Source organism: Patella vulgata, chromosome 2 (genome assembly GCF_932274485.2).
Source record: "Patella vulgata chromosome 2, xgPatVulg1.2, whole genome shotgun sequence".
Lineage (NCBI taxonomy): Eukaryota > Metazoa > Mollusca > Gastropoda > Patellidae > Patella > Patella vulgata.
The window spans coordinates 27555887-27565973 of NC_065880.2; the positions used below are offsets into that span (position 1 = coordinate 27555887).

General features: G+C 37.2%; 2 protein-coding genes across 2 annotated transcripts; one reads left to right on the forward strand and one right to left on the reverse strand.

Annotated features, from left to right (window-relative positions):
* Positions 1–1234: 1234 nt before the first annotated feature.
* On the reverse strand, positions 1235–3141 carry LOC126812001 (geranylgeranyl transferase type-2 subunit alpha). Its single transcript, XM_050538102.2, has one exon. The coding sequence runs from the start codon at positions 3027–3029 to the stop codon at positions 1356–1358; it is 1674 nt and encodes a 557-aa protein (XP_050394059.1). The 5' UTR covers positions 3030–3141; the 3' UTR covers positions 1235–1355.
* Positions 3142–3379: 238 nt separating this feature from the next.
* Positions 3380–6765, forward strand: LOC126811998 (exosome component 10). Its single transcript, XM_050538099.1, has one exon. The coding sequence runs from the start codon at positions 3472–3474 to the stop codon at positions 5770–5772; it is 2301 nt and encodes a 766-aa protein (XP_050394056.1). The 5' UTR covers positions 3380–3471; the 3' UTR covers positions 5773–6765.
* The last annotated feature ends 3322 nt before the right edge of the window (positions 6766–10087 follow it).

Genomic DNA, 10087 nt, shown 5'->3' on the forward strand with positions numbered 1-10087 from the left:
TAGGACCCAATTACCTCCCGGTTCCTGGATACCCGGACGGTGATGAAAGCCTCAAATGAAACAAGGACAGGCCGGGACCCAATGGCACGGAAGGCCCGAGCGGTTGGCTTTTAGTTTTTAATTCTCCAATTTTTCCAAAAATGTGGACCGATAGAATTCGCTTCTAATCCTATCCAAGCCACTTAGGTACCCACATTCAGGAAGTCACCGGTTTTCTTCTGCTTTACGATCAGGTTTCAGTGTATTTTTTGTTATTAATTTACACTAATTTATATGTTTTTAAGAAAACATTACTTGGCATACCTCTGGGTGTCTCTGAGCCCCTGGACATGTGTCCAAGCTGTTCCCTCCTCTCACAGGCCCTGTGTGTGTTGTGGGTAATTGAAATAAAGATATACCACATGTTAGTCCCAAAATGACTTGGCTTGTGTAGAGTGACCATTACTCTCTCTCAAGACATAAGCATTGTGTCTAAATCACATATCGATCAAATGATAACTTCATCTGCTAAAGTGTCATCCGCAAGTAATTATCAGAAATTACAAAAAAATATAAATTTAATCAAAGTCAATTGAATGGTAACTATTGCCTCTAGAGAATCCACAAGAAATTATGGTAATGTAAATGTGACAATATACAACCACATTGAAATGTTGGCTCATAAACATGGTTACAGATCTCTTTGATCTGGATCAAGACTAAAACCTTGTCAAGATGATCTGTTTTGTGGGATGACAACAATAGATAAAGCCAGTGTTTAGATATAACTAATTTTGTGTTCCACTGTTGACACAATAAGCCAAAAATTACATTAAAATTAGTTAGTGAATAGATTTCTGCTTTGTCATCGAAAAAAACACATATAATTGTATAGACCTTTTCCCATTGGGGGGTTGGATGGCTGAATGGTTAGCATGCGCGTGCTGTATCATAAAGTCTGTCATTGAGTCGACTGGCGTGGTTTCGAATCCCTGGTTGTACGTGACAAGGAGTAGGGTTGCCTGTCCAACCTCGTGGGTTTTCTCCGGGTCCTCCGGTTTCCTCCCATTGCTAAAGACCCCTACGCACAAGCGAATTATTGAAATAAAATTAAACCATATGTTAGTCCTGAAATGACCTAGTTTGTGTCGAGTGGACGTTAAACCCCATTTCTCCCTCTCTCCTTTTTCCTATTACTAATCGAAATAACACATCAGATTAACCCAATTTCTGAACTACATGTACATCAAAGTGGTGAAGATGAAAAGCATTGTTTATTAGTACTACATGTAATTGATAAGATGCATTTATTTGATATGAACACTGTGAACAAAACACATCAATTATTGTGAATTTACATAGACATAAATATTTCATTAAGATGTTATTAATACACCTGGTAAAAGCTGTCTTAATTCATTTAAAGAATTATCGTCCGAACACACAGTGTTCCCCGTAATATTTAAAGTCTTCAAATTGGGACAGGTCTGCAGAACTTTTAAGTCATTTACATCTTGAATTGAGTTATCTTTTAATGAAAGTTTCTCCAAACTGTTCAACCCTCTTAAACCATTTATATCGCAAATTTTATTGGAATCTAAAATCAAATTTTTAAGACATTGCAGGAATTCAAAATTTTTCAAATTCACAAATTGATTTCCTTCAAGACGCAGTTCTGATATAAAGGGGAGCAAACTGGTATGATATAAAACAGTTAACTTTTTGTCTGAGAGGTCTAAACATTGTTGATTCAACCCCAAGGCTTCCAAAGTATTTTCCACAAGAATCTTCGATCTTAGGTCATCGTAATACGTCTTTCTTTTTGGATCAAGTTTCTGTAAGTGGGAGATTTGCTTTAATATTTCTTGTTCATATTTTAGTGGATCAAGCGATTTCATTAATGACATTAAAGTCAGGATAACCCATTTGTTATCTGGTTCTATTTCATAAAGTTCAACTATGGCTTCTAATTCTCTCTGAAGGGTTTCAGAAGTAGATGAAGTCAGTTCATAACTAAATCGATTACCCTCTTTAAAAGGCAATGTAAACAAACTTTCACTTTCATCTGACTTTAAACTCAGCAACTGTGTAATCCTGTGTGTACCCATAAGGACCTGAATATTTATGCTACCATCTGGCATAGCGACATCGTCTGCTAACCATAGAGTTGAATACTTTCGTTGAGACTTTTGATTCTGCCACTCTACTTTAACTTCTTTATCATTTATTTTCAGCGTCACAGGATTGTTACCATCAATCATAACTGGCTTGGTCGTTGTGACCATAACACGTCTATCTTTCCGAGATACAAACATTGTATTGATTTCAAGATTCCTTTGATGTCGTCCAAGCAACCATCGATGATAAAACCAAGCACTTTGATCATTTGGATCTGTGAAAAAAGCATTTTGGACCGTTTCAAATTCCTTTAACAAAATTTCTTCATTCACACCTGAGGGGTGCGTCTTATCTGGATGTAAAATTGGTAATAATTTACTTCTGTAATGCCAAGATGAATAATCAGAGAAATTGTTAGCTATTTTTTCTGTTGTGAATTCGAACTCTTCAGCTGCTGATATCGAGGCTTTTCCCACTACAAATCTTCTATAATCCCAGCAATGAAAATTCCTTTCATCATATTGCAGGAATGTGTTGCACAACTTTATTTCTCGTTTCCAGTCGGGGGTTGGCATGGTTTCCATGACAAATGAACGGTGATGCCACGTCCCATAAGATTTTGGATTGACTTTCAGACATGTTTCTAAAAAGTACAGCTCGTCTTGAAAGGCTTTATCTAGCTCCTCTTTCGGTCTTTTTTCTTTAAAATCATTAAAAACTTCTTTTCTGAAATTCCACAAAGAATAGAAGTCGGGGTTTACAGCAAGAATTTCTCCGGTAATTTTTAATGCTTCTTCGTCGAATTCTCTATTATTTCTCTTCTCGAAAGCCTTCTTAGTAGCGCCTGTATAAATCTTCAATTTTTTTTCTCTTTCGACTCTCTTGGCCTCTTGCTGTTCGGCTGTCGTTCGGACTTTAAGGCGGCCGTGCATTATCTTCCAGGAATGATTGAATTATTATGATCGGGGTGTTTCCCGAACAATTTCTACTTGCGTTTATTTATCTATCTCGGAAGCGTACTAATTGACACGTGATTGTTCAAATTTAGCACTCGGATCATACACAATAATTTTGCTAAAAAGAAATCAAACATACCACCTTTGCTTTTCTTGGATTATTCAGTTATTACTAATTATATTTAAAACATACAGTTACACAAACCTAACTATCTCCCCCGAATTATTCGTTGATTGAATCACAGTTCTTAAATTGCGGCATTTTGCCATGTGCTGATTCCTAGTCTACTATTTGGATTATTTTAAGAAATTGGGAAGATAACTCTTATGACAATAATTAAAATTCAATAAACACGTGCATGTGTTTTGGTTTAAAACAAGCGCAAGTAAGCACACAACAGTAAAATAACTTCTCAAAATGGATGAATCAGAAGCTGGTACATCAGATGATCAAAATAAGCTGGAACATATCGATGATGTCAATGTCTATTCTCAAACTGCCCTGAAAAATGTTTTGGAAGCGACAAAAAATTCCAACAGTTTACCAACAGGTGATGACTATGACTTCTATTCGACGTTCCGATCTGTACGCGATGTGTTAGATATAGAGAGTCAGAGAATTCTCTCCTTAATAGACAGTTTATTAAAAGAACAGTGCATCAAGGGCAGGGTGTCTCATGGCTCATCAGCAGTTGAAATTGATGACAAGTTTGATATTTTAACCGAAGCAAATGATCACATTTTAGAACGGATCGGGAATAATTTAGACGAAGCTTCAGGAATTAAAAAGACACAAACCAATTTATTAGTTAAATCTGTAGAAACGAAAAGTCAGATTTTAGCATCGTGGAATAAAAAGAAAGGCAGCAAGGATTCACCAACCAGTTTTCGCCTTTTGGCAGCAAAAAATACGCCAAGACCACAATTCAAATTCAAGGACAAAGTTGACAATTCATCAAATCCCTTTGTGCCCCTGATTAAGGAGAAACCAAATGCCTTGGTGCCACTTACAGAAAGTTTGAAAGTAAATCAGTCTGAAGATCCTAATATGGATACAAACTTTTCTTACCAACATCCGTACCAGTTCGAAATATTAGAGTTTCAAATTCCGACTACTCAGCTTGAAAAAGAAGAGCCAAAAATGCCCTTACTGTTGTCAACTACACCGTTTACTTTCATCGATACAGTACCTCAATTGGAAACATTGTTGACTAAATTACAATCTGTTACAGAAATAGCTGTTGATCTTGAAGCACATTCGTACAGAACCTATCAAGGTATCACTTGTTTAATGCAGATTTCAACTCGTACTGAAGATTTTATTGTTGACACTTTATCACTGAGAAATGACTTGCACATCTTGAATGAAGTTTTTACAAATTCAAACATTGTTAAAGTCTTACATGGTGCCGATATGGACATAGTTTGGTTGCAGAGGGATTTGGGTCTCTATATTGTTAATATGTTTGATACAGGACAAGCTGCAAGGGTTTTGAACCTTTCCCGTCTCTCTTTAGCCCATTTGCTTGATGAATACTGTCAGGTGACCGCAGAAAAGCAATACCAATTAGCCGATTGGAGAATGCGACCACTGCCAGAGGAACTGATCAAATATGCACGTACAGACACCCATTATTTGTTGTATATTTATGACAAATTACGAAATGAACTTTTGGAAAATGGCAACGATCAGAAAAATTTGTTGTGTTCTGTTTATGACAGAAGTAAACAGATTAGTTTGAAAGTTTACACAAAGCCCATTATGAACGATGACAGCCATCTTGAACTTTACAGAAAAAGCCGAAAAGTTTTTGATAGTCAGCAGTTAAGCTCTTTGAAACAGCTGTATGCCTGGCGTGATAGAATAGCTAGATTGGAAGATGAGAGTACTGGTTATGTTCTTCCAAATCATATGTTGTTACAGATTGCGTCAATTTTACCGCGGGAAAAACAAGGAATTCTTGCCTGCTGTAATCCAATTCCTCCAATAGTGCGTCAATACTTGAATGAACTTCATGCCATAGTAATGGATGCCCGTAGCATACCAGTGACAAAGAAAGAAAAGAAAAAAACTGTGTCAACATTAAGTAGCAAAACACCCACGTATGGAGATGATACCTCTATTTATTGTCCCCATGATTTAAGTGAACATGATGCGTCAGATCATTCTATCCCAAAATTAGACACTAAATTTGTAGCAACAACTGCTTCTATGTTTCAGTCGCCTAGTTCATTCCTGGTTACATCAAAGCCGCTAATTACTGCGTTTAGTCCACCAGAAATGGTCAAAAGGCAATCCAAAGCTATGAAAAAAGCGACTGAAATAACAATTGCTCTTCAACAACCATTTGACATGTTCTTGCCAGGCGTAGAGAGTAAATGTAAAAAGAAGTGGTTACTAAAACCAAGCACAATCAAGACTGAAGAGCCAGATGCGACAGCACAACCTGAGTACGTTCCCCCAGCTAAGAGAAAGCGTCCACAAGAAAACACAGCTCCTTTACGACATCAAGTTTTTCAACAGAAGAAATCGAAACTTGAACCGAAAGAAGAAGTGAGTGAAGTTAGTGAACAGTCTGTGAAAGAAAAGAAAAAGACAAAGCCCCACAAAGATAAATCTTTTAAATATGATAACTTTAAACCATTTGATTATAAAACTGTTGATAAAAGTATTTTTGATGGCAACGGTAGTAAAAAGCAACATAAATGCAAGAAATGAAGCTTTTGCCAAATTAATTTGTAAAGTGTTATTTACTTGAAAGATCCTGATTTATAGTTAACTTGTTTGAGGAGTACACTATTCCTACCACATTGGATGTATGTAACCTATTTAGGTTACAGTAATAGAGGGTATTCAAAACATTTACAGACCTGAAGGATCAAACAGTCGCATAACCAGAATTTAAGGGGGTTACTCAGGGTTGAATGACCAAAGGTGATGACACAAGGCTCTAGGGGGATTGCGGAGCATGCTCCCTGAGTGAATTTTTATATTTTGACACCATTTAATGCCATCTTGAGAAGTCAGTTTGTTATTGCTCTCACAAATAGGCTTAGCCTGTTAAAACTGATTTTTTAGTATGCTTGGTTATTTGATTTCTAGTAAAACTAATGTTATGTGATCAGTTTTCAGGTTCCAATAGGACATATTTAATAACAAATATTTTAATATAAAAAACAAATGTAGGAAAAATATCAATTTGAAAGGTTCACAATTTTCAAGACATTGGAAAATGAACTAAAAATTGACCATCTGAATTGTATTCGAATAATGACTTAGAATATTCAAAATAAATTTGGCAGCATTTGAACTCACCACATGTATATACAGTATTAATGATATACATGTATTCATTTATGAAGTGCTACAAGTAAATCAAGAAAACCAGCTCATGGTGTATTTATTCATTGTTAAATGCAAAGGAATTTTAATATGAAGTACTGGATTTTTTTTTTAAAAAAAAAAAGCATTAGTAAAATTGTTAGCTACTGGAATTTGAAAAGTGTTACAATAGTACAGACTACAGAGACATTGTTCAGTACATTACAGATACCTTTATCTTCAGTTTGGACTAAAATTATGAAATACCTGTAGAAGTAGCATACATAATACATACAATCTATATAATTTTGTTTTGTTATGATTTGTTTTGTAAAAAGATGTATTTTATGGATAATGTAAACCTTTATAATATAGAATTCTGTTGATATTCGTTCTGTAAACTTCTTCACATCTATTCCTATTCCCCCACTGGTCTAACAGTCAACAGCTTTGTACTGCAGAGTTTAGGCAATTCACCTGGTTTGATCCCATGATTGTATGAGAAAACCAGCAGACTCAGATTCTGACGGGATGCACAGTTGAGTTTTGGTTTTTGAGGGACTTTAAGGTGAGTCTTTCTCATAGGCGTACGGGGCGGGGGGGGGGGGGCAGCTGCCCTCCTAACTTTCGGGCAAGCTGACTTTTCGGGCAGAAGGGTAAAGTGAAAAAAAATTTTTTATTTCATCTACTTGGCTAAATAAAGTGCCCGAAATCTAATAAAACCCTAATTTTACGGGCTGGAATAGCAGTAAAACGCGTTTGCGGCCGTCAAATATTCCAAAATTTTCTTCGGGGGTCCATACAAGGTCAGTTCTGCTTACCTCTCAAAGAAAACCAGCGCCGCTGTCTGTAAATCTGAAATTTTTTCGGGCATTTCTTGTTTTTCTTCCCTAACTGTCATTGAGCCCTAATAAAACACTAATTTTACTTTTCTTTTAATTGAATACCACAAATTTGTACTGAGTTGACTATGGATTAAAACATTTTGTCTGGAGCGACTCTACTTTGTGCGACATTTTTCGAGCATCGATTATTATTTGTGAATGCAGCTGCAACGGTCTGATTGGATGGTTGGAATTCAGAATGGGATTTCGGTTACAAAACCATTGGATACTTTTGGAGTTGCTTACACGGGCTAGAATAGCAGAAAACGCATTTGCGGTGGTTAGATTTTAAAAAATTTTCTCCGGGAGGGTGAGGCCCCCCATACCCCGCGACGATTGCTTGGTTGTTTGGAATTTGGGTCTGCCAGGTAGGCTATATTGGACCAAATTGAATAGCAGGAAAACGCGTATGCGGCTGTTAAATTTTCAAAATTTTCTCCAAACGGTCCCGCCTCCATGGACTGTAAACGATTGATCTTTTGATTGGAATTCGAGTCAGCCATCTTAATTAGGCTATATTAGACCACTTTGAAGTTGCTTTGTTCACGGGCTGAAATAGCAGGAAATTGTTTGCAGCCGTCAAATATTCACGAATTTTCTTGGGGGGGGGGGGGGTAGAATACAAGGGGAGCTCTGCTTCTTCGCCTCTCAAGGAAGATCGGCGCCGCTATTTGTACACCCAAAATTTTTTCAGGCATTTCGGGTTCTGCCCCCCTAACTGTCATCGAGCCCGTACGCCTATGGATTTAGGATGTATTTGTTACTTTTAAGAAATTGTTTGACCATGCTCCATTCAGCTGCTCATTTACACCTGTGAAGTGCATCTACATCAAACTTGTGCCTGTTACACAATTGTACTGCTCAGTTGCAATAACCCAAAAAGTAAAATTTAATTATTGATTTGCTAGTTAACTAACCCTTTAACTATAATATATACATCAGTTGGATATTTACTTAAAAAGTACCGTAATTTATTCACAGAACTAGAACAAATTTATTTGACTAGCTCCATTCGGTTTTCTTTTTTAGAAACTATAGTTGTTTTCATCCTCTTTGAAAAATCTTGCACCCCTGACAACAACTGAAAGGTATTGGATAAACAGAGATCTTTATAAAAACAGAAATAAGAATGTCACAAACTGTTACACTATCCTGTATAACCCATGAACACTTTGACCGGCTTGTAACGTGCACAGCCGTGGCACATATATACCTACAGTTTGAGGCAGTTTCGGTCTGTTAAGGGATGTTCCCATATTCGAAAGAAATTTTGCCCAGCCAGCAGCATTTTCAACTACCCTTCTTTGAATTCCAACTGAACGAATAGATGATTTTCCTCGCCAAGCTTTCCATTTAGCACCATTGACAAGGGGAAACCAGGCTCACTAATCAGGAGGTACCACAGGCATAATACATAGGCTCCCTGTTTCATCCTAATGTTGGCCAAAAAAGATCCTCAGGATTTTCCAACCTGGATTCCTCTTGTCAGTAGAACAGAACAGAGAACCTGGCAAACAAAAAGCATCTAGTCGATCAGATGGGATAAAAAAAAAACCTCAAGGTCCATCCATCTACTTGTTGATGTTAATATAAAGGCAACTTTGACAAGTGGAATTCGATGAAGAGTTGGTGTAAATGCTATTTTCCAGGTAAACTTTCACTCATAACAAATTCCATATACATGTAGTGTTTTCATTAGATATTTTATTTCAGTTTAAATTAGATAGATTCCTTGTTGTCCAGTCAGAGCAGAAAAGTAGGATGTTAAACCCCATTTCATTCTTGTACAGGGGATAGGATACTTATGTCTGGCCCCTGGATCCATTCACTTAATTTGATATTTCTTTCTTGCAATGTCTGTGTGGCTTGTCGTATCCCCAGGTTTGTGTGTAGTGTGGTCCTCATGCACTTACTTATAATGGACATGACTTGGATTTGTCATCCATCCTATCTAAACGGCAAAGTAGACTCTTCTTGTCGGATCCAAGTTTGAAATACCCTTCAATGTCTACGTCTCCATGACAGAATTTTAAATACCTGCATTAAAGAACATTAACTAAAAGCCAAATGTGGTTTAACATCCATTCAACACAAATTAGATTATTTCAGGACTAACTTGATAATATTTCTTTCAATAATTCCAGTGTAATGGTCTTTAGCATGGTGAGAAAACAGGACTAGCAGAAAGCCCACAATGTTATGCAGACGACCCTATGCCTAGTCACGTACTAGCCTAGGATTGAACCACGCAAGTTGATTCAGTGACATACCTATTGACCTAAAGTGCAGTCTTACACCACTTACTGCACCCATCCCGGCTAACAATAAACTTTCCAAGATTGAATACTGTAGTTGATAAAGGGTTGCCATACAAACCAAATAAAAATCTTTAATTGTTTATATAATCTTTTCAAGTTTGCTGCTTTAGAATTTTTTTGGGGTGTATTTCCCGATTACCCCAACTGTATCACCGAGATCCATAATTAATTGTACTGTATCTTGGGTAGCCATCAGTGGAATGGATAAGAAAGAGAGAGAACGTCCACTCGACACAAACTAGGTCATTTCGTGACTAACACATGGTTCAATTTTATTTCAATAATTCGCTTGCGCCGTAGGGGTCTTTAGCAGTGAGAGGAAACCGGAGGACCCGGAGAAAACCCACGAGGGTGGAGAGGCGACTCTACTCCTTGTCACGTACAACCAGGGATTTGAAACCCTGCTAGTTGACTCAATGACAGACCTATGAAACAGTGCAGTGCGCACGTGCTAACCTTTTGGCCATCCAACCCCCCAGTGTAATGGGAGTAAGGTGTTATTTCATCTAC